General features: G+C 47.7%; 1 protein-coding gene across 4 annotated transcripts; it reads right to left on the bottom strand.

Moving 5' to 3' along the window:
* Nucleotides 1-334: 334 nt before the first annotated feature.
* Nucleotides 335-23604, bottom strand: CUNH20orf96 (chromosome unknown C20orf96 homolog). Of its 4 annotated transcripts, XM_032295339.1 has the most exons (11): nucleotides 20823-21469; nucleotides 20477-20525; nucleotides 19764-19881; nucleotides 13555-13673; nucleotides 8955-9113; nucleotides 8331-8430; nucleotides 6865-7022; nucleotides 6683-6784; nucleotides 6433-6519; nucleotides 5610-5728; nucleotides 445-566 (listed from the first exon to the last, which is right to left on the bottom strand). In XM_032295339.1, exons 1-11 carry the CDS (start codon nucleotides 20840-20842, stop codon nucleotides 506-508), a joined length of 1092 nt encoding a protein of 363 aa, XP_032151230.1. In that variant the 5' UTR covers nucleotides 20843-21469; the 3' UTR covers nucleotides 445-505. The 4 variants fall into 4 exon arrangements, with proteins under 4 accessions (XP_032151231.1, XP_032151232.1, XP_032151233.1 ...); XM_032295340.1 differs by lacking the exons at nucleotides 20477-20525; nucleotides 20823-21469 and adding an exon at nucleotides 23434-23453 and having other exon boundaries at nucleotides 335-566; XM_032295341.1 differs by lacking the exons at nucleotides 19764-19881; nucleotides 20477-20525; nucleotides 20823-21469 and adding an exon at nucleotides 23434-23604 and having other exon boundaries at nucleotides 335-566.
* Nucleotides 23605-24628: the final 1024 nt, after the last annotated feature.

Below are 24628 nucleotides of genomic sequence, written 5' to 3' on the forward strand. Positions count from 1 at the left end.
CTCACAAAAAAGCAAACGTAAATCCAGCTTTATTGGTAAAAAGGAATAGCAGATTTAATTGGAAATTCCCAACTGGTCCTGCAGCACCAACCAGAAGGAAGGAAGAAGAGAGGAAAAAACTACAGGAAGGAAAGAAAGAAGGGAGAGAGGGAGAGGGGGAGGGAATGAGGAAGAAATGAAAGGAGGGAGGGAAGGAGGGAAGGAAAGAGGGAGGGAGGGAAGGAAGGAAGGAGGGAGGGAGGGAAGGAGGGAGGGAGGGAAGGAGGGAAGGAGGGAGGGAGGGAGGGAAGGAAAGAGGGAGGGAGGGAAGGAAGGAAGGAGGGAAGGAGGAAGGAAGGAAAGGAAGGAGGGAAGGAGGGAGGGAAGGAGGGATGGAGGGAGGGAGGGACTGTAGATCAGGGTCTGGATGGAGACCTGGTTCTGTCAGTAAATGATCCAAGGCACCAGGTGCTGGAAAGAGAGCAGGAGGGCAGGGGAGGGGAGGGGAGGCCCATGGCACTGCCATCTAGAAGGGTAATGGCTCTTCCGCAGGAATGTTGAGGATGACGTCCATGTCTGGGGTGCACCTGATGGGAGGCAGCACAGAGGGGAGTGAGAGGCTACCAGGGGTGTCAGAGCTGGGGGTGTGGAAGCACCCGCTCAGGGAAGTCTTGCTCTTTAGAACTCTGCTACTTAGTTGGGTTGGGGGCAATCTCAAAACACAATCTGTATTTTGGGATTGCCCCACTCAAAGCCCAACTGTGCATACACAAGCATGCACACACACACATCAAAAATGGAAAAGAGGCCGGGCGTGGTGGCTCACGCCTGTAATCCCAGCACTTTGGGAGGCCGAGGCGGGTAGATCACGAGGTCAAGAGATCGAGACCATCCTGGTCAACATGGTGAAACCCCGTCTCTACTAAAAATACAAAAAATCAGCTGGGCATGGTGGCGCGTGCCTGTAATCCCAGCTACTCAGGAGGCTGAGGCAGGAGAATTGCCTGAACCCAGGAGGCGGAGGTTGCGGTGAGCCGAGATCGCGCCATTGCACTCCAGCCTGGGTAACAAGAGCGAAACTCTGTCTCAAAAAAAAAAAAAAAAAGGAAAAGAAACTAGTTTGGCAGGATGAATGTTCCCCTGACAAGTCTGAGGTCAAGAGGGAGCAGGAACTCAGCTCTGAAATGCTGAGGCCCCTCAAGACTATCGCTGTCTTTGGAGTGAGGATGGCTGGTTTGTAACTTGACGCTGTGTCACCTTGAACAAGCTATTTCTACTCTCCCAGCCTCATTCCTTCAGTAGGCACTTAAGTGAAAACCACTCATTAAGTGCTAGACCCCAGGTAAGCCTCAGTTTCTTTATCTGTCAAATGGGTTTAACATTCTAACCTCAGTCATTGGCGGGAAGATTCAATGAGACCATGCTAGCAGGTAGTAAGTGCTCAGTAAATGACAGGCATTATTATTTCCATGAAACTAGCAAAAGAGATGGATTCCCCAGCACAAACATTGAAGAGGCTGAAGGATTATATTCTCTTTTCACTCTCTTCCAAGGAGACGATCCTCTCTCGTGGTTTCAATAATATACTGACACCCATGAAGTATTTAGGCATGAAATGTCAGGATACTTGCAATTTACAATACTATTGGCCAAAAAAATAAAAAATAAATGAACATGAAACCAATACAGAAAAAAAAAACAATTTCTAAATATAGATGGGCAACTAGCTATTCACTATACCGTTCTACTTTTCTTTATATTTGAAATTTTTCATAATAATAGTTTTGAAAAAAATTCATCTCTATGCTGGCAACACCCAAATTTCTTCTTCCAGCCAGTATCTGTCCTCTGAGGCCCACACTCACCTTGTCAACTGCCCACCCAATGACTCCACCTTAGTACCTCACAGAAACCAAACTTACTGTCCAAATCAACTGTATTTTTTTTTTTTTTTTTTTTGAGACATGGTCTCACTCTGTCGCCCAGGCTGGAATGCAGTGATACGATCACGGCTCAAGACTTCTGGGATTTCATGTTCATTTTTTTTTTTTTTTGACAAATAGTATCGTAAATTGCAAGTATCCTGACACAGTCACGTGCCACCACACCTGGCTAATTTTTTAATTTTTTGTAGAGATGGAGGTCTCACTATGTTGTCTCCCTGGTCTCAAACTCCCAACCCCAAGCTATCCTTCTTCCTCAGCCTCCTAAAGCACTAGGATTACAGGTGTGAGCCACCATGCCTGCCTCCAAGTGAACTTTTGACTATGCCTACATACTCATCCTTCACCCTATCCCCGCCTTCCCAATCTCTGCATTTGGCACCACCACCCCCCCTCTGCAAAAGTCAGGAACCCAGGGGTTATTCTTGACCCCTCCCTTTCCTGTACTTCCAAAGTCGTACAAGTCCTTCTTATCTTCCTAAATATTTCTCTAACCCATCTACTTTTCCCATCTCTTATGCCACATACTTGGCCAGGCCACTCCCACGTTCCCCTGGACAACTGCCCTCACACCCACTGGACTTCCAGCTGCCACTGACTCCTTGCCAATCTCATGCCCATGCTCTTTTCTTTTAGAAAGAGTCTTGCTCTATCACGTAGGCTGGAGTGCAGTGGCACGATCTTGGCTCACTGCAACCTCTGCCTCTTGGGCTCAAACAATCCTCCTGCCTCAGCCTTCCGAGTAGCTGGGACTACAGGCACACACCAACATGCCTGGCTAATTTTTGTATTTTTTGTAGAGATGCCGTTTCACCATGTTGCCCAAGCTGGTTTCGAACTCCTGGGCTCAAATATTCCTCCTGCCTTGGGATACCAAAATGCTGGGATTACAGGCATGAGCCACCACATCCAGCCCACCATGGTCTTTTCAAACTGGCTTTATTTGAATACAAATCTGATCATGTCACCATGTGGCTTAAGATCCTTTGCTTCTGGGATCAGGCAGAAAATCCTGGCCTATGGGGCACTGCATGGAGTTCCCTAGGAGCCGATTTGCCCTGCTCCCTGCCTGCCACTCTCCCTGTCACTCTGCATTCCAACCACACTGGCCTCACTCAGCTCCACGTCAATTAGAAAAGCAGAATCAGGGCCAAGCACAGTGGCCTACACCTGTTATCCCAGCACTTTGAGAGGCTGAAGTTGGAGAATCATCTGGGGTCAGGAGTTCAAGACCAGCCTGATCAACATGGAGAAACCTTGTCTCTACTAAAAATACAGTATAAGCCAAGCGTGGTAGCGCATGCCTGTAATCCCATGACTCAGGAGGCTGAGGCAGGAGAATCACTTGAACCTGGGAGGTGGAGATTTCGGTGAGCTGAGATTGCGCCATTGCACTCCAGCCTGGGCAACAAGAGCGCAACTTCGTGTCAAAAAAAGAAACCACACTGGGCATGGTAGCTCACACCTGCAATCCCAGCATTTTGGGAGGCCGAGGCAAATGGCTCACTTGAGGTCAGGAGTTCAAGACCAGCCTAGCCAACTTGACAAAACCCTGTCTTTACTAAAAATATAAAAATTAGCCAGGCATGGTGGCACACACCTGTAGTCCCAGCTACTCAGGAGGCTGAGACAGGAGAATCGCTTCAACCCAGGAGGCAGAGGTTGCAGTGGGCTGAGATGGTGCCACTGCACTCCAGCCTGGGTGACAGAGCAAGACTTTGTCTCAACAACAACAACAAAAATGCAGAATCATGAGCCCCACTCAGACCTATGACTTGGAATCTGCTTTTTAACGAGATCTCCCTGTGTTTCCTAGGCATGTTCCAGTGGGAGGGGCTCTGCTGAACAGCGTGCCATTTCTACTTTTTAGGAGGGAAAAACTGCTTCCTTGCTCCTGGTGTTCCCTTCTACGTGGAAGGGCATCCATGAGTGTATTGCTTCTGGCCTCTCTCTGCCCCTTTATATTCTGCTCTTGGAAAGGGGGTATGACCACTGGCATGTGAGTGTGAGGAGCGGAAGGGGACGTAAGGAGCACAGTCCCTTCCTCTCTTAGCAACGAGCAACCCGAAAGGACTCCACTTTTCTCTGCCCCAAGGCCTGGCTCCACATGAGTCCAGTTCCACCACAATTGGGCGGCTCAATCTGCCTAATTCTGGGTTCACTATTCAGAGGCCAACATGCCTAGAAATGTAAGCCACAGGCCGTAAGATCAGCTTTACCAGAATAAAGGTGATCACCCGGTCCACATGCACCTTACCCCTTTCAGTCTCATTCACTGTGTTCAGAGCTCAGGTAAAGACAACAGGTGACTAATTAGTACATTCCACAGAGACCCTCGCACCACCCCCTAGAATTGCTCTTCCTTCAGCTCCCCCAATAGTCCCCTTCACCTAGTGAATTTCTATGCATCCTTCAGGGCTCAGTTCAAATGTCACATCCTCAGGAAAACCTTCCTTGACTGCCCAGCCTCGCTGTCCTAAGAGTCACGTTCACAGTGGCATGCATTCTACTCAGTAGCTCCAGGCTCCATTGCAACTCCACATTTATTTGTGGTTCATTATCACCTCATGTCCAGTTCCCTCTTTGGTTCCATGAGGGCAGGGTAAGGACTGTTTTCATTCACATGGTGCCTGGCATTCAGAGGCACTTCATAAATCCAATAGTATTTTGCTGTTGTTGTTGCTGTTTGTTTTCGTATTTGTTTGAGACAGAGTCTTGTTCTGTCACCAGGCTGGAGGGCAGTGGCGCAATCTCAGCTCACTGCAACCTCCGCCTCCCAGGTTCAGGCAATTCTCTTGCCTCAGCCTCCCGAGTAGCTGGGACTACAGGCGTGTGCCACCACACCCGGCTAATTTTTTGTATTTTAGTAGAGATGGGGTTTCACCATATTGGCCAGGATGGTCTCAATCTCCTGACCTCATGACCCGCCCTCCTCGGCCTCCCAAAGTGCTGGAATTACAGGTGTGAGCCACCATGCCCAGCTATTGTTGTTTTTAGAAACAGAAGAAAAGGAAGAGACAGCTATAGGACAGGAGAGGAGAAGGAAGGAAAAGGATAGGAGGGAGAGACAGACAGAGATGAAGACGAAAAATTAAAAAAATTTGCAAATGCTAGGCTCTGCCATGCACGGTCCTGTGGTGTCATCATGGAGAGGCAAGCCTGGGTGACCCCAACCCAACCACAGAGGGCTTGCTCCAAGGGAGGGCAGGCAAAGAATTGGTTTGGGGAGGAAATCCTTCCCCTGGGGCCCAGAAACCTGTCAAGTGTAGAGGACATCCTTCTCTCCTTGTGGGGTGTCTTCCAGGCTATTCTTCCCTGAAGCCAACTGCCCCACTCAACTCTGCCTTCCTCAAAAAGGCAGAAGTGGAAGGCTGTACCCATTTGGCTGACACATGGAATCTGTGAACTGGAAGGGTCCTCAGGGATTACATAACCCAACCTGCCATGTACAGATGGGAATCAGAGGCCTCTGCAGAGATGGGAAAGGTCACATCTGCCCCTGGTCAGTGGCAGATCTATGGTGGAAACCCAGGGATTCCCATACAGGGGTTCTGCCATCCATATCAGGATGCCTTCCCCATACAGGGGTTCTGCCATCCACACCAGGCTGCCTTCCCCAAGAACAGAGAGCCTCTGTGGGCCCAGAGTGTGGCTGGTCTACAAGGCAGTGGCAAAACGATCACATACTTGGGTCTCCGAAGCAGAACATCCTCAAATATGACCTCTCGGGGTTCCCGGATCTGGGCCTGGAGCTCTTCTACCTCGGCCCTTAATACAGGCATATTCTCCTCAAACTGGCCAATAAACTGAGAGGAAAGGCAGAGCAGGGCAGAAGTGAGAAGGCAAATGGCCCCCAACCAAAGAGAGAAAGGCCAAAATGAACAAGGAGCAAAGCTATCTGGGAAAATGGTATGGGCTCTGCCGCCGGACTTGCTGAACTCCAGAGAGGGGACCTCCCCATGCAGGGTAGGGCTGACTCCCAAGTTAGTGACACTATTCATCGGTGCTGAAACAGTTGAAGGGTCACAGAGAATGGAGACAGGTTACAAAGTGGTTGGGGAGCGCTCCATCATGGGAATCAGTGGGGCTGGCAGAGATGGTGAAGGGCATGCACACTAAAAACTGGGGAAGGGGAAAGATAATGAAAATTAATTCAAGAAGGCAGTGATGGTGAAGTTCATTAACACTGGTAATGGGTGGTGGGCAGTGACAAGAATCAAGGGGTAAAGATGCATGGTGGTTAATGACTGAATGCATGATGCTTGATGACAGTGCAAACGGATCAATGCCAGTGATGCTGGCTAATGAGATAAGGCTGAGGTCGGTGCCCATCGCCTCCCCAGATGAATGACAAGTGACAGTAATGGCACTGGCAAGGAGACAGGCCCACACCAGTGTCAGAGACCTCCTAAGCACCAGATCAGGAAAGGCCTGGCTCACTCCCACAGGCTGTGGGGACTGCCCACCCACTGCTCCCCTGCAGGGACCACCACCTTCCTTGCCCACGCACTTTTCTGAACCTGTGAATGCATTTCAGCGAGGCCTGGCTTTCCCAAACCATCTGTAGAAGAGCCTTCTCATGAGGACGCTGGGTTTTCTATGAAGAAAGAAGAGGTCTGGCCCCCAGGTGCCTCTTCCTGGGCAGCAGAACATGGTAGAGACTGATGGGGCTCCAGTGGGCATGGAGGCAGAGGATGCGGAAGGGGCGGGGCAGGGGTGGGACCTGGATCCCCCATCCCCCACAGCAACTGGCTACTCACTGCCACCAGAGAACTCAGAACTTTTTTCTCCTCCTTCTGAATCTTGTCGGACAAGGACTTCAGGACCTTTCTGTGCATCTCACTGAGGTCATCCAGCTCATCCTGGGAGCCAGCAGAAGGGTGTTGGCCACCAGCCCTGCCACCCACACGGTCCCGTGAGGCAGGGGCAGGGGCTCCCCTACCTGCTGGCTGTCCTTAACCTCCTGCAGCTGGCGTTCAAGGGTGGCGATCTGGACAGACTTGATGGAATACTCATGGTCCATGTAAGTGCTCAGGAATTTCACATCCTCCTGGGTCTTGTCGATCTTGGCATTCAGCTGCTCCACCTGCTGCTCCAGATCTGGGGAGGGGTTAGGGAGGTCAGCAGGGACAGAAGGCAAGACTTTCCCTCAAGGACCCTTCCCAGGAGGCAAGGTCTCCTTGGCCAATAAATTGGAGTCTGGGTTAAGGCGACCTCACACAGAGCTGGGAGGTGGTTAAAAATTAAGGCTCTAGAGCGTTTTGCACCGCTGCAGGAGAAGAGGCAATGCTGGGTAGGGAAAAGAAAGGAAACTGATCTCTAGACCAGTCCCCACTCTGCTACTGACTTGCTGTGTGGCCCTCACCAAGACTGTCCCTCTCTGGACTTCAGTCTCCCCAGAGACACACTCAAGGAAGTGAGACCAGGGAGATGGGGTGACAGGGGTTCCCAAGACACAACCCACAGCAGGATTAAGACAAAGTCTATCCTCTCTTCCTCCAGAGAGAGATCCCCAGTGTCTGGGGTTGCCTAATCCACCGCCCCTCCACTCAGCAGATGTGTAGCCTGCTCAGGGAAAAGGAACCACAGGCCAGACAGGATGGAAGCCAAGAGTCCTGGATTCTAGCCCAGCCACTGACTCCCAGAAGAACCTTGGCAGGAAACGGAGCCAGGCTAGGACTGGATTATGGCTCCTAGCTATATGACCTTCCACAAACCACTTCACCTCTCTTAGCCTCGGCTTCCTCACCTGTAAAATGGGAGGACAGTTCCCTGCTTCCAGGTAGTTCTGACTGAGTGTGTGCCTGTAACAGTGCAGATACATGGGGCCTGGAAACAGCTAAGTGCTGAGTAAGTAGGCTATTTGCTCTGTATCTTAGCCTTCTCATCTGCCTAGAAGGGAGACGACAGGCCTGAGGGTTTCTGAATGGCATACAAGGTGAATGCCCTGCTGCTGACCTCCCCAAGGGGCCGGGGGAGAGTCAAGGGGTTCACCCAGGGATTCTTTCTCTTTCTTTTTCTCTTTCTTTCTCTCTCTTTCTCTCTCTCTCCTCTCCCTCCTCTCTCTCTCCTCTCTCTCCTCTTCTCTCTCTCTCTCTCTCTTTCTTTTTGAGACGGAGTTTTGCTCTTGTTGCCCAGACTGGAGTGCAACGGCGAGATCTTGGCTTACCGCAACCTCCCCCTCAAGGGTTCAAGCAATTCTCCTGGCTCAGTCTCCTGAGTAGCTGGAATTACAGGTGTGCACCACCATGCCTGGCTAATTTTGTATTTTTAGTAGAGATGAGGTTTATCCCTGTTGGTCAGGCTAGTCTCAAACTCCTGACCTCAGGTAATCCACCCGCCTCAGCCTCCCAGAATGCTGGGATTACAGGCATGAGCGACCACACCCCACAGACCAGGGATTCTTACAGCTCGTCTTCCATTTCTTCTTTTCCTCCCACTCCTGGAGCTCAGACTTCAATTGCTGCAGCCTCTTCTTGTTTAAGTACTCCAAGATGTCGATGACGGTCTGTGGGAGGAGTGGGGTCCACTCACCCACAGGCTCTGCTGGCTCAGAGGAGTCCCCAATCCCAACCCCACTCCCAGAATCCTGACCAGAGGCCACTGGGGATAATAACAGTGTCCACCCATAGGGTTGTTGTAAGGACTACATAAATACATACAGATCACCTGCTATTACACGTACAGGTGTTTGCAAACGCTGGTGGTGGTGGCAGCTACCTCTGGTGCACGGGTACAATATGTGCCAGGTAAACCCCCTCTGGGACGGGTGCTACATTTCACAGAGCTCAGGGAGGCAAAGTTAACTCAGAGCCTCTTGGCCCGTGAGTGCTGGCGCGTTGGGACAAAACTCCCACCACTGTCTGCTTGCAAAGCCCAGGCGAGGGGAGTGAAGGGTGAAGAGATGCGTCTTCCAGTTGCTGGAAGCAGCATGTGCAATTGGCGGGGAAAGGCAGGAGAGGGCGCCCGAGTGAGCGGAGGGAGGGAAGGCGGGCGGGCACTGCCGGCGCAGAGGGCAGACGCGGGTCTCACCGTCAGGATGTCCTGCTGTTGCAGCATGGCCCGCACATTCAGGGCCGTGCGGTTCTCCATGTCCTGGATGCTCTCGATCAGCTCCTCGTTGAACTTGGCGAGGAAGTTCTCATGGCTTTGGAGCTCTCGCAGAGAGGTCTGACGGTTCCTGAGCATCGTCTGCGGGCGGAGGGAAGAAGAGAGAGGCGGCGCTGCGCCGGGCTAGGCCGGAGCCCGCGAGAGCCCGTGGACCCCCCGCCCCAACCCTGCCACTCCCGCCCCCTTGCGGCCTCCGCTGGTAAATGCGGCCCGAGCTGGGCGGCGGTTCCCCATTGTCTGCGCTGCCGGGGAGCTCGGAGACGCTGGTCCGTTCGGAAACGCACGTGTACCCATCATTTCACATCCCTGAGATGCAGGTGCATCTTCTAATTCGTGGCGTGTAATCATCTAATCAACAAATGTATTATTAGTGGGTAAAGATGTGTCTTAATATCAATGGCTTCTCATAATCAATGAAATACAGAAATAATAATAAGGGCCGGGCGCGGTGGCTCAAGCATGTAATCCCACCACTTTGAGAGGCCTAGGTGGGTGGATCACGAGGTCAGGAGTTCGAGACCAGCCTGGCCAACATGGCAAAAGCCCGCCTCTACTAAAAATACAAAAAATAGCCGGACATGGTGGCGCATCCTTGTAATCCCAGCTACTGGGGAGGCTGAGGCAGGAGAATCACCTGAACCCGGGAGGTGGAGGTTGCAGTGATCTGAAATCGCACCGCTACACTCCAGCCTAGGTGATAGAGCAAGATTCTGTCCCAATAATAATAATTAATAATAATAATAATAAATGCCCCAGGAAGGTAAGAAGGTGTCAGAGCTACCACCATGTCTGGAAGAGAAGCAGGGAGGCAAAGTGGATGATGGTAAACGTCAGCATTTCCTGGCAGGCCGTGGGGCTAATGAGTACTCTCATTTCATACAACAGCCCCAGTGGAACAAGGAGGGTATAAGGGTTAAGTGACTCCCCTAACGTTACACCCAGCAGATGCATAAAACCTACAGTAATAATAACAATAGCAATTGTTGAGGGCCCTCTACATGACAGGCCAGGTGCCGTGCCTTGCTCCGCAGGTGGCACATGGTATCGGTTCACCCTCCAGCAGCCCTATGTTTACTAACTTTATTTTGCTGATAAGTGGAGGCTCAGAGTGTTTAATGACTTGCCCAGTGTCACACAGTCAAGAAGTGGCAGGGCTGGAACTGGAAAGCCAGACTTCTGAGCCCCAATGCCTTTCCACTATACTAAAACAAGAACTGAGTAGGCTTAAAACTGCAAGGCATGGCTGAACCACGTAGTGACTAAGAGTTGGATGTTAAGCCTAGACGCACCTTGGTTCAAATCCCAGCTCAGCCACTTACCATCTAAGAGAGTCTAAGAGAACCGAGGCAAGTTAACGTCTCAGAGCCTCCTTGTACTCATTCTAAAGGGAACTAATACCTGTTTTACAGAGCTGCCGTGAAATATAAATGAGATTGGACAGGTGCAGTGGCTCATGCCCATGATCCCAATGCTTTAGGAGGCCCAGGTGGAAGGATCACTCAAGGTCAGGAGTTGAAGACAAGCCTGGGCAACATAGTGACACCTCATCTCTGCAAAAAGTGGACAAAATTAGCTGGGCATGGTGGTGTATGCCTACAGTTCTAGCTACTCAGGAGGCTGAGGTGGGAGGATTGCTTGAGCCCAGAAGAGGGAAGCTGCAGTGAGTTGAGATTGTGCCACCACACTCCAGCCTGGGTCTTTGAGCAAGACCTTGCCTCAAAAAGTAAGTAAGTAAATAAATAAAATTTTAAAAAATTAACAGGTTATCTGGGCATGGGGATGTGCACCTACAGTCCCAGCTACTTGGGAGGCTGAGGCAGGAGGATCTCTTGAGCCCAGGAGTTTACGGCTGCAGTGAGCTATGATTGTGCCATTACACTTCAGCCTGGGTGACATAGCAAGACCCTGTCTCTAAAAAACAAAGACTAAATAAATAAATAAATGAGATAAAATTCACAATCAAGCCTCTTAGTGAGAGTGCACTCATGTGTACTTGGTGAACAATAGCTGATACTATTGTTTCTGGCTCTAACCCTCTAACCCTGCCATAAATATTTGCTCTTTCATTTGTTCCTGTTCTTCCTCATTTCTCCGTCCTTTCCTAAAACTACCCCTTCCTAGCCCTCAGGTCCTTGATTTCTCATATAACAGTAATCACGTTGATATATTGAGTGCTTCCTATGTGGCTGATACCGTGCTAAGCCCTTCACACACACTGCAGCACATCAGCACATCACCCTCACAGCAACCCCAAGAGACAGGCACTATTATTAGGCCAACTTTATAAAAGTGGACACCAGTCAGCCATGGTGGTTCTCACCTGTAATCCCAGCACTTTAGAAGGGCAAGGAGGAAGGACTGCTTGAGCCCAGGAGTTTGAGACCAGCCTGTGCAACATAAGGAGATCCCATCTCTACAAAAATTATCTGGGCATGGTAGTGCATGCCCATAGTCCCAGCTACTCAGAGAGGCTGAGGTGGAAGGATCACTTGGGCTCGGGAGGTCCAGGCTCCAGTGAGCCATGATCATGCCACTGCCCTCCAGCCTGGATGAACCAGCCAGATCCTATCTCAGTCAATCAATGCGTACACCAAGGATTAAATTCAGTAGCTTTTCCAAGGTCACACATAGCAGAGCTGTCATCCTTAAAGTCGGGGCTCCAAGCCACTCCACTATCTTGTCTCCATATCTCCAGAAGAGATACCCAGAAGTATCTTGTGAAATATGCTATTCTCCAAGTCATGGGACCACTCAACCAGCACCACCTGGGTTTCAGCTCAAATGTCACCCACTTTAGTAGCCTTTCCTTAGCACCCTAACTAAAACAATTACTGCCACACTCCCTCCTCCATGCCTCTAGCTCCCTAACCTTATTCTTAGGCTTTTTTTAAAAAAAGAGTTTTGATCTTGTTGTCTAGGCTGGAGTACAATGGCGCAATCTCGGCTCACTGCAACCTCTACCTCCTGGGTTCAAGCAATTCTCCTGTCTCAGCCTCCCGAGTAGCTGGGATTACAGGTTCGTGCCGCCACGTCTGCCTAATTTTGTACTTTTAGTAGAGATGGGGTTTCTCCATGTTGGTCAGGCTGGTCTCAAACTCCTGACCTCAGGTGATCTGCACACCTCGGCCTCCCAAAGTGCTGGGATTACAGGCGTGAGCCACTGCGCCCAGCCCATCACTTTAAAACTCTTTCTTTTATGAATTGTCAGTCTCCCCCATCCAATAGAATTCGAGTTCCTTAAGGTCAGAGGCCACATCACTGGTGAAGCCTCACACTCGGAACAGAACCTGGCACATGATAGGTGCTCCATCAATATCTGTTGACTCACTGAATGAAGATTATAAGAGACAGTATTAAGAACTGGACTGGTTAGGAGCACACGTTTTAAAGCCACATTGTTCAGGTTCAGCTTCTACATCAATCAAAAACACACAAACCCCTCTAAAGTTAGGGTAAAAATAACAGAAATACGAGTTCCTCCTTTAAGAATACTGGGCCACCTCTAAACCATTTTGCAAGAGAAAAGGTTAAAGCGGGAAAAAAGGTTTCAAAGCAAATTCTATTTTCACTTGTTCTTTATATAGTAGTCATTGTTCATTGAGCTATTAAAAACTTTGTTGAAGAATTATTCGATAGTATTTTGTAGTCTTTATAATACTTAGTATTTTACTTTCTGCTATGTATGCTAAAGACTCGTCTTCCTTTAGGTATTTCAAATACTTTGAAACATTGTTCAGATAATTACAGAAGCCACAAAACAATGTATGGTGAGGAAATTAATTACCTATAATTGTTACCAATTGATGTGAAAATTTTAATTGTCAGTTTCTAAGCCTTGCTTCAAAGCACACTGTATGAAAGTTTAATTTACTGGAAAAAAAAATTTTTTTTTAGATGGAATCTCACTGTCCCCCAGGCTGGAGTGCAGTGGCACCATCTCAGCTCACTGTAACCTCTGCCTCCCAGGTTCAAGCGAGTCTCCTGCCTCACCCTCCCCAGTAGCTGGGACTACAGGTGTGTGCCACCACACCCAGCTGATTTTTGTATTTTGAGTAGAAACGAGGTTTCACCATGTTGGCCAGGCTGGTCTTGAACTCCTGACCTAAAGTGATCCACCCACCTCAGCTACCCAAAGTGCTGGGATTAGAGGTGTCAGCCACCACAACCGGCCAAGTTATTGGAAATTTTAAGATAAATAACATTGTGTTCCTAATGCAATGAAATAAGCAATTCTGATTATTTCTTGAGTCTTAAACAGAACAGCAAATGCTTTGTTTAACTGGCTTTGACCCTTGATCCTGCCATTTCCTGGCTGTGTGACCTGGTGCATGTCATTTATCTCCCTGCACCTCAGTTTCCTGGTTTCTAAAATAGTAAAGAGGATAAGCATGCTCACAGCGTTCCTGGGAGGAAGGAATGAATCAAGTCTGGCACCCAGGAAGTGCTCAGGAGATGTTTGCTAGAACCATCATCCCCATCCCCCTACCCTGGGCCCGGTGTCCAGGGAAGATGCATCTCATACCTTCATTAACCGGATTTTGACCTGCATCTTCCCAGGGTCCAACTTCTGCCTTCTATGCAGTTCTCGTGGATTCTTTGGCTGGTGGCTTGTCACCACCATAGTGGGCATGGATTGCAACACTAGGGGTAGACAGAAAAGGACAGGGAGAGAGTGAGGGTCCTGGCAGGCCTGAGGCCAGGTTCCTGGAGCGCACCAGTAATGAGAGGAGGCCCAGGCCCCGGTCCCACCTCTGGCTGCCTTATAATGTGACACTAGACTGAAGGTGAAACTCACAGCCTTCACTAAGCTCCCAGGACCCATTCTGGGCCTCGATATAAGGGAGGGACAAGCCCAGGTGAAAGCAGTGACTATAGGCATGGACAGAGGGGAGGTGGGGCAGCCAGGAACCCCGCTCTCAACTGTCCAGCCAGAATGAGAGGCAGGAGCTCCCATTCCGTGTGTCTTTTCAGTAGCTGCTGCAGCACAGGACAGCAAGAAGACCAGAGTCTGGCAGGCCTGAGTCCAAACCCCTGCTCTGCCACCAACCTGGTTGACAGAAGGCCAGATGGGTAGGGGTTAGGAACAAGAAGTAATAACCCAGACCATCCAGGTTTAAATCCAGGCTCTTGGCCAGGCGCAGTGGCTGACACCTGTAATCCCAGCACTTTGGAAGGTGGAGAAGGGCGGATCACCTGCAGTCAGGAGTTCAAGACCAGCCTGGCCAACATGGTGAAACCCCGTCTCTACTAAAAATACAAAAATTAGCCGGGCATGGTGGTGGGTGCCTGTAATCCCAGCTACTTGGGAGGCTGAGGCAGGGAGAATCACTTGAACCCAGGAGGCAGAGGTTGCAGTGAGCTGAGATCACACCACTGCACTCCAACCTCGGCAACAGAGCAAGACAAAAAATTTATATGTATATATACACATATAATGAATTTAAAAATTGAAAAAGTAAATCCAGGCTCTGCCTTCTGTTAGCTGTGTGACCTCAAGCAGGTCAAATGACCTCTGTGTCCCTCCATTTGTCCACCTATAAAATAGGAATAATCATCATGCCTACCTCATAGGGTTTTCGTGAAGATGAAGTAAGAAGTTACTATACCTTAAAGGTGTTTGGGATAGTGCCTGAGGCATATTCAGTGCTGAATACACATTACCAGCTGTTACTCTTCCTTCTAGTGACCTGAGAACTGGGACCACAATACCAGACGAAGGCACAGCAACTAGGCAACACTCCAACTGGCTGTCTCTGAAACACTCTTAGAGCTGCGGTTCTGCCAGACAGGACGTATAGGCATCTGGGGGACATATTCTTAGAATCCCTGTTCCCTCTCAGCCTGTCTGGCAATGACATGAGACTAACCACCCTGGTGGGTCCAGCTCTATTCAGTCCCCACCAAAATCCCTGCTTCAGGTACAACCCAGTTTATCTCAGAAATATATTAATCTCCTTAATAGATCAATGTCCTTCATCCTGAGAAATGCTGGCATTAACTACGGAGATGATGAAGCCAATTAATTTTGTGTTTAATTTATAAATTACCTGTATATATCCAGTTTTTAATTATATTGTGTAAGAGATAGAATGATTAATAGATTAATCTTGTGATTCTAATTTTAAAGTGTAAGTGGGATTTTGATTTAGATTTAAGTTGAAAGGTTTAAGACACTCCTATTAAATAAGTATAAATTAATTTTATTACTTAAGAGAACATAAGATTACCTATATTAATTTTTATTTTTCGAGACAGAGTCTTGCTCTGTTACCAGGCTGGAGTGCAGTGCCATGATCTTGACTCACTGCAACCTACGTCTCCCGGGTTCAAGCGATTCTCCTGCCTCAGCCTCCCCAGTAGCTGGGATTACAGGCATGCACCACCACACCTGGCTAATTTTTGTATTCTTAGTAGAGACAGGGCTTCACCATGTTGACCAGGCTGGTCTCAAACTCGTTACCTCGTGATCCATCCACCTCAGCCTCCCAAAGTGCTGGATTACAGGCATGAGCCACTGCTCTCACCAATTTTTTTCTTTTTTGAGACAGAGTCTGGCTCTGTCGCCCAGGCAGAAGTTCAATAATGGTGAGATCTCGGCTCACTGCAACCTCTACCTCCCAGCTTAAAGCGATACTACTGCCTCAGACTCCCAAATAGCTGAGATAACAGGTGCCTGCCACCACACCCAGCTATTTTTTTATTATTACTCTTTTTAATAGAGACAGGGTTTTACCATGCTGGCCAGGCTGGTCTCCCGACCTCAGGTGATCCCATCCATCTCAGCCTCCCAAAGTGCTGGGATTACAGGTGTGAGCCACCACGCCCAACAAGATTACCCATATTTAGAATTTTATGTATTAGATATATAAGAATTATGTATATAGCCAATGGTTTTGTTAATCAGACAAGTGAACTATTTGAAAATGAAAATGGATAGGTTAAATTTCAAGATGTGGCTTAAAAGGTTTAAGAGAATTTAATTAACCAGGTTCCAAAACTCCCTTATAAATGTTTATAAAAACTGAAAGATTCTTGACTTGAACTTAAATGCTTAAGGAAGATTTGTAGTTTTAATAATTAAACTTTTTATTTCAAAATAGCTCAGATTCACAAGCAGTTTTAAGAAGTGATACAGAGAAGCTGGCTGCGGTGGCTCATGCCTGTAACCCCAGAACTTTGGGAGGCCAAGGCAGGTGAATCATCTGAGGTTAGGAGTTCAAGACCAGCCTGGTCAACATGGTGAAACCCTGTCTCTACTAAAAATACAAAAATTAGCTAGGCATGGTGGCACAGGTCTGTAATCCCAGTTACTTGTGAGGCTGAGGCAGGAACCCAGGAGTTGGAGGTTGCAGTGAGCCAAGATCACACCACTGCACTCCAGCCTGGGTGACAGAGAAAGACTCTGCCTCAAAAAAACAACAAAGAAAGGAAAGGAAAGGAGGAAGGAAGGGGAAAAAAAGAAAAGAAAAGAGAAAGAAAGGAAGGAAGGAAGGAGGGAAAGAAAGAAGGGAGGGAGAAAGGGAGGAGAGAGAGAGAGAAAGAGAAAGAAAAAGAAAAGAAAGGAAGAAAGGAAGGGAGGGAGGGAGGGAGGAAGGGAGGAAGGAAGGAGAGAGAGAAAGAAAAAGAAAGGAAAGAAAAGAAAAAGAAAAAGAAAAAAGGAAGGAAGGAAGGAAGGAAGGAAGGAAGGAAGGAAGGAAGGAAGGAAAAGAAGGGCCGGGCATGGTAGCTCACGCCTGTAATCCCAGCACTTTGGGAGGCCGAGGCAGATGGATCACAAGGTCAGGAGATCGAGACCAGCCTGGCCAACATGATGAAACACCAACTCTACTAAAAACACAAAAATTAGCCAGGCGTGGTGGTGGGTGCCTGTAATCCCAGCTACTTGGGAGGCTGAGGCAGAAGAATTGCTTGAACCCAGGAGGCGGAGGTTGCAATGAGCTGAGATCACACCACTGCACTCCAGCCTGGGTGACAGAGTCTCAAAAAAAAAGAAAGAAAAAGAAAGAAAAGAAAGGAAGGAAGGGAGAGAGGGAGGGAGGGAGGCAGGGAGGAAAGAAAGAAAAAGAAAGAAAGAAAACAAAACAAAGGGAGTCTATGTGCCCTTTACCCAGTTTCTCCCAATGGCAACATCCTGCAAAAGTACAGAACAATATCACAACAAGGATATTGACATTAAGATAGGCAAGATACAGGACTTTTCCATAACCACAAGGATCCTGCCTGTTGCCTTTTACAACCACACCCACTTCCTTCCCCTTACCACCCTCCTCACAACTGTCCCTAACCCCTGCAATCACTAATCTGTTCAGCATTTCTGTAATTTTTGTGATTCCCACAATGTTATATACATGGAATCATGCAGTATGTAACTGTTGAGATTGGCTTTTTTTTTTTTTACTTGGCATAATTCTCTGGAGATTCATCCAAATTGTTGAATATATCAATAGTTCTTTCCGGTTTATTGCTGAATAGTTTTCCATGGTATGGATGCAACCTAGCTTGTTTAAACACTCACCCATGAGGGACTTCAGGTTGTTTCAAGTTTTGAGGTATTATGAACGAGGTTGCTGTGAACATTCGCACACTAGCTTTTGTGTAAATACAAGTTTTCATTTCTCTGGAATAAACACCTAAGAGTAAAACTGCTGGCTCAGATTGCTAGGCGGTGCATGTTTAATGTCTTTAGAAACTGCCATACTGGTTTCCAGAGTGGCTGTATCGTTTCACCTTCGCACAAGCAATTGTGCACAATCTGATTTCTCCAAGTCTATAGCTTGTCTTTTCATCCTCTTAAAAAGGCCTTTTACAAGGCTGGGTGCAGTGGCTTACACCTATAGACCCAGCACTTTGGGAAGCTGAGGCAGGCGGATTATTTCAGGTCATAAGTTTGAGACCAGCCTGGCCAACATAGTGAAACCCTGTCTCTGTTAAAAATACAAAAATTAGCCAGGTGTGGTGGCACACACCTGTTGTCTCAGCTACTCAGGAGGCTGAGGCAGGAGAATCACTTAAACCCAGGAGGAAGAGTCTGCAGAAAACCGAGATCACGCCACTGCACTCCAGCCTGGGCAACAGAGCGAGACTCTGTCTCAAAAAAAAAAAAAAAAAAAAAAGAAAAGAAAAGAAAAAGAAAAAGAAAAGAGAAAAGTCTTTCACAGAACAAAAGTTTTAATTTTGATGCAGTCCAGTTCATCCATTTTTCTTTTATGGGTCAAGCTTTTGGTGTGATACCTAAGAACTCTTCACTTGGCCCTATGCCCCAAAGACTTTTCTCTCCTGTTTTCTTCTAAAAGTTTTTCACATTTTACATTTAATTTCTATTTTATCTTTGAGATAATTTTTATATTTGCTGTTAAACTTGAATCAAGTTTCATTTTTATTTTTTGCCTATAGATGTCCAATTGCTGCAGCGCCACCCGTGGAAAAGGCTTTCTTTCTCCACCGAAATTTTTTTCCCCTTTCTGAAAAACCCATTGAGAATATTTGTATGGATTTATTCCCTTTCTGTCACTGGGAAGTGCTGGCAGTGTCCAGCAGGGAGCTGATCTTTCATTCCCTGCTTTGTGATGCTGATTCCCCAATTAGGATAGGGCTGGCAGGGATGAGTGGGGAGGTCGTCTTCTCCCCACCTGGCAGAAGAAGGCAGTGCTCTGACTGTCTCTCTAGGGTAGTGTCAACAGGGTCCAGCAGTGACAAGATTTCAGGAAGTATCATGAGGTGGGACTCATCACCTCTGGGCTTCATTGCTCCCCTCCCCCAGCCTACCTATGTCAGTAGAGCCTGGTGGGAACCTGAGCCTCTATCCCCACCCAGCATCAGTGAGGTAAAACAACGTGGTGAGATGCAGGGCAACCTGGCACTTCTACTCTCCCATATCCTTTTTGGATGTGAGTGTTGCCCACAGGGGAGCTGATCTAACATTACTGACTTGGAGGCAATGAGGTGATGTGATTGATTTTATACATAGGTATATACATAAGTATGCTATATTGTCTATGAAGTTCATTTCAGGATACCAAAGAAATATTAAATATTTGTTATTAATTCTCACAACAATTCTATGCGGTATTAGTGTCCCCATTTCATAAATGAGAAAACCAAGGCTTAGAGAGATGAATGATTTTTCCAAGTGAGTAAATGGCAGAGCCAAAATCTGACCCCATGTCTGCCTGAGCCTGACGGCCTCAGAACTCCCCTGGAAAGCATGATAATGATGCAGCAGAGATTATTCTATGAGTTCACCAAACCCTGTTTTCTTTTTCTCCTGGAAACACAGATGCACTACATTTTCCACCTTCCCTTGTGGTTAGCAGAGGTCGTATGGCTAAATTATGGCCCCTGAAACATGAGTAGGAGTAACATTTGCCACTTCAAATCTGGACCTTCCCCAAAAAATGCCCACATAATTTTCCATGTTCTTGTTATCTCTCTTCCCTCTCTGCCAGCGGGATGCAAAAGTATCCAGCAAGACCTTACAAAATATCAGAGCCACAAGGTCAAAGGAACCTGGATCCCTGAATGACCGTATGGAACAGAATGTCACCTTCCTCAGATCCACAAATGCACTGTGACATAAATGAGATATAAACTTCTGTATTAACACTTGCAATTTGGGCATTGTTTATTACATCAGTTAGCCTACCCTAATATGGATGGTGTCCCCAAAAGCCAAGAGCAGCCACTCTATCCTGTCTCCAAGCCCCACACCAGCTCCCAAGCGCCTCTGCCCACCTGGTTGGACCCTAGTCAGAGTCTTCATTTTGCTTGTTTTAAGGCTGTTGGCTTGTCGGACCGGAGGCAGAGTAGATGGCTTGGTTTTCTGTTTGGACTGCTGCCATAGTACATAATCCTACAAAATATATAATCGGTGACATAGCACCGTGAGTTCATATCCCAGCTCATACCCTTTTCAGGTATCTGTTACCTCAAACAAGTGACTTTACCTCTCTGGGCCTCAATTTTCTCATCTGTAAAGTGGATCTAATAATAAAACCTACTTCTGTGGGCTGGAACAAGAATTCTGATAGATGATGATATTTATGAAACATGTGGTGAGTGCTCCATAAATGTTAGCTATCACTTTTTTTTTTTTTTTTATCAGCCAGCCAGAATTTACTAAGCACATCCAGGCTGTGAGGTGCTAAGAACTGTAAGAAACAGAAGGCATGGAAAAGACCCAACATCCACCCTCAGGAAACCAGAGTAGCAATCAGATAAATAAGAGAACAATGTAATATACCCTTACATTGTGATAAGACAGTCAGAGGAGAAAAATTAGGTTCTGAGGCGTGCTCTGGGTCCCACAGCAAAGTGTCACCCGGCTGGGACTGGAATTCAGGTCTCCAGCCTATATCCGCGGAGCAGTCACGACAGTCACAGTGGAGGGCAGGTGGACTGCAGGGCCAGTGAGCCTCCCACCCCAGCCCTAGACCCCCAAGACTCACCTTAACCTGGAACTCGTGGACTGTGGAGTAAGTCCCAGAGTGCTTGGGTCTGGAAAGAGTTGGGGAGGGTAAGAACTTCCATTATTCCCAGTCCAAGGGGCTGCAAGCAGCAAACTTGAAACAGGATTGGAGTCTCGAACCCCAAACTCCACAATAGTTCACCCAGCACAGTAACGCCCGGGGAGTGGGGCGGGGTCAAGGACATGAGGGCGGGAAGAGGGCGGGGGTCAGAAGACCTCATGGCGAGGGCGGGATCAGGTCGAACTCAAGGCAAGGGCGGGGCAGCGGCGGGGTGGGAAATACGCATGCGCACTCCGCCCCGCCGCCAATGCTCTTTTTTACCTACTTTTGTAAGACATGCGCCATTGGGGAAAATGGAAAAGAAGTTGCGAGTCTGTGAGACCCTGATCTTCTAGAACGCCTACGCGGCTTTTCCAACTTCCTTGTCTCAGTGTAGATCGCGCGGTAACCCAGGCCACTTAAAACTTGCCGAGACCCGATGCTTTTGCTAGTGTCTCGGTCTCCAAGGAAACGCGACGCCAGCTACCGAGCGCCTAGAGGGACTAACCTCTCAAGGCAAAATCTAGCTCGGCCCGCTTTTCAATTTGGTATAGAATTCCCTTCAGTTTGTTCGGCCTATAATCCTAAAATATTATATTTCTCCATTCTCATCAAACCTTCATCACTTCCTTCGCCATCCTCACTCTTGGCTAACGACTTTGCTTCCAATTTTACCAAGAAAATTGTGGGAATCAGTAAACCCACAAGTTGACAGCACCATTTACTCGCCTACTTGCCTCCCTCCTGTACCTACGTGTAAACTGCCTACTAAGACCAATTCCTACATGTATGCACTAAATCCTATGCTCTCATTTTCTCAAAGATATTGGCCGAGCAGTTTTCCCCGTTTTCTCCTACGTCATCCTCTTTTCCCTCTCCTTTGTATCATCCGTATACCAACATTTGTTTAAGTTTCTTCTATTTAGAAAGATTGACCACAGCCCGGCACGGAGGCTCATGCCTATAATCGCAGCACTTTGGGAGGCTAGAAGGGGAAGATCACTTGAGCCAGGAAGGTCGAGGCTGCAGCGAGGCATGATCCAGCCATTGCATTCCAGCCTGGGTGACAGAGCAAGACCCTGTCTCTAAATAAATAAACAAACAAACCACTTCCCCTCCAGCCAGCTCCCATTTCTGCTTCATTTTAAAGCAAAACTCCTAGAGAGGTTTCCCTACTGTTTCCCAATTTTTGCCCTCCACTAAATCGAGCTTTCACTCTCCACTGAAACTGCCCTTGTCAACATCATTGGTGACCTCCACTTTGCTAAACCCCATGGTGTCTTCTAGGTCCTCCCCTTATTTGGCCTGTCTGCAGCATGTGACCCAACAGATCACTCCCTCCCCTGAAACACTTTCTTAACTTAGTATCCAGGAAACCACTCTTGAGTTGCTTCCTGCCTCCTTTCAGTCTCCTTTGCTGGTTCCTCCTCTTCTTCCTTTATCATTGTGGTGTCCCAGGGCTCAGTCCCAGCCTTCTCCCTTCCAGTCTCATGGTTTTGAATAACAACTGTACCCAGATGCCTCTCAGACTCACGTCTCCAGCTTGCCCCTGAATTCCAGCTATATACATCTAACTGCCTACTTGGGCCACTTATAAGCTACTCTAATGTGCAGTATTTTTCCAGAAACCTTTTTCCTGAACTCAAAATGGGGAAATTCTCTTCTTGAAATCATCCTTAATTCATCTCTCATCCCACATCCATCAGCAGATCCTGTTGCAATAACTTCAACATATATCTGGAATAGGAACACACACACACACACACACACACACACACACACACACTCTCATACACACACAACCCTCTTTCCTTTTGTGCCGCAGCTAAAGTAGTAACTCCCACCCTTGACCTACACCAATTCTTTCTACACACCAAATTTGCTAGATAGAGCATAGATTTAAAAGTGAATTCCAGTTTGAAAGATAATTGGGAGGGAGCAAATAATTGGAAATCACTGAAACTTCAATGGGGGAAATTACTGTAGAATACCACACCAGAGCTCCCAACATTTTCTGCCTCTTAAAAATCACAGGGGAATGTTTTAAAATGCACTGTAGTAAATAGAAGCAGCTGCTAGGATAAAAGCAATTAGACTGGGTGCTCTGGCTATCCAGGTCCCTCCTGGCTGCACCTAGAGCTGAGGGAATCACTATGTTGGGTACCCTCATTCGCAGAGCACACTGTATGACAATACTCTTTCTGGGAAACTGTACCAGGAAACCATTAAAGTAAAAGATAGCGGGGCACAGTGGCTCACACCTGTAATCCCACCACTTTGGGAGGCCAAGGCAGGCAGATCATGAGGTAAAGAGATCGAGACCATCCTGGCCAACCTGGTGAAACCCCATCTTTACCAAAAATACAAAAATTAGCTGGGCATGCTGGTGCATGCCTTTAGTCCCAACTACTCAGGAGGCTGAGGCAGGAGAGTCACTTGAGCCTGGGAGGCAAAGGTTTCAGTGAGCCAAGATCGTGCCATTGCACTCTAGCCTGGCAACAGAGCAAGACTCCGTCTCAAGAAAAATAAAGTACAAGTTAAAGGTCAGGCGTGATGGCTCACGCCTGTAATCCCAGCACTTTGGGAGGCTGAGGCAGGTGGATCATTTGAGATCAGGTGTTCAAGACCAGCCTGGCCAACATGGTGAAACCCTATCTCTACTAAAAATACAAAAAGTTGGCAGGGCGTGGTGGCAGATGCCTATAATTCCAGCTACTCCAGAGGCTGAGGCAGGAGAATCACTTGAACCGGGGAAGCAGAGGTTCCAGTGAGCCAAGATTGTGCCATTGCACACCAGCCAGGGCAACAATAGGGAAACTCCGTAAAAAAAAAAAAAAAAAAAAAAAAAAAGCTAAGTAAAAGATAGCAATACATGACAGACCCAGGTAGTGACTTACTCAACAGCCTTTCCTCCCTGTCATCCCAGCTACTGGATGCTGATCTTGTCCATGTATGCACTTGCCTTAAGGGAGGCAGGCCCCAAACCCAGCCCTAGTCCTAGTCCTAGCTCCAGTAGTCATGACTGGTCTGAGGCTGGACTTTGGTAGGCCGATTTCCATTCCCAGTCAGCGGTCTAGTCATAGACACGTGATGAAAGTCTGGCCAGGGAGACGAATGAGAAATCTACTCAGAGGCTTTTGGGAAAGGTTTTCATCACACTTTTAAAAAAAGACATTACAGAAAAACATTCCTTCATCTGCTCGTAGACATTGTCATATCTGTGTGGGATTCCTGGAATCGAGGAACTGTGAAGGGAGCTGGCCAAAGAGGATATATTGTGAATGGTAGAGAGGAAAATGGAAGAGAAAAAACCCTCTTCCTTGATAGCACTGTTGAGCCATTAAATTATCTAACCCTAGCCTGGCACAATGGTATATGCCTATAATACCAGCTACTTGGGAGCCTGAGATAGGAGGATTGCTTGAGGCCAGGGGTTTGAGATTAGTCTTGGCATCATAGCGACTCTGCATCTGAGAAAAAAAAATTTTTTTTGTTTTAATTAGCCAGATACAGTGATGTATACCTGTAGCCCCAGCTACTTGGGAGGCTATAGTGGGAGGACTGCTTGAGTCCATGTGTTTGAGGCTACAATGAGCTATGATTGTGCCATCGCACACCAGCCTGAGCAACAGGGTGAGGTTCTATCTCTAAAAAAATTAATTGATTAAATTAACCTGTCACCTATCTAGAAATTACCTGAGATTAAATAAGAAATCATATTACTGCATGAGCAAATTTGAGTCGAGTTTTCTGGCACTTGCAGACCGAAAGCATTTTACTGAAATCTACACATGGAGGAACAACAAGATAGAAGGAACCCAGGTCGCTGACAACCTTGCAGGACAGAGTTACCTGCCTGTCCTTACTGCCTACCAAATTCCGAGCTGCTTAATCAAAGAGAAATAAACCTCCAACTTGTCTGAGACCCTGCATTTGAGAGTCCCTTTGGTAGAGTAGCTTAGCCTGTACCTTGATTAATACAAAGAAGAGCTTGACCCCTGTCACACAGCCTTCCTCATCAGACATGTGGACCCAGCATGGACATCCACTGAGAGCTGCCCGCGCCCCACATCTCAGGTGCTCAGTCAGTAA

This window comes from Sapajus apella, unplaced genomic scaffold (genome assembly GCF_009761245.1).
Source record: "Sapajus apella isolate SASKATOON/1434 unplaced genomic scaffold, GSC_monkey_1.0 scaffold33, whole genome shotgun sequence".
NCBI classification, from domain to species: Eukaryota; Metazoa; Chordata; class Mammalia; order Primates; family Cebidae; genus Sapajus; species Sapajus apella.

Excerpts from the sequence above, each read along its gene's own strand:
- CUNH20orf96 (XM_032295339.1), bottom strand. The coding sequence starts at position 20,842 with ATGGCGCATGTCTTACAAAA. Across the intron at positions 19,882-20,476 it reads TCCACGAGTTCCAGGTTAAG|GATTATGTACTATGGCAGCA; the intron begins GTGAGTCTTGGG and ends TATATTTTGTAG. Across the intron at positions 8,431-8,954 it reads AACAGCAGGACATCCTGACG|ACCGTCATCGACATCTTGGA; the intron begins GTGAGACCCGCG and ends CTCCTCCCACAG.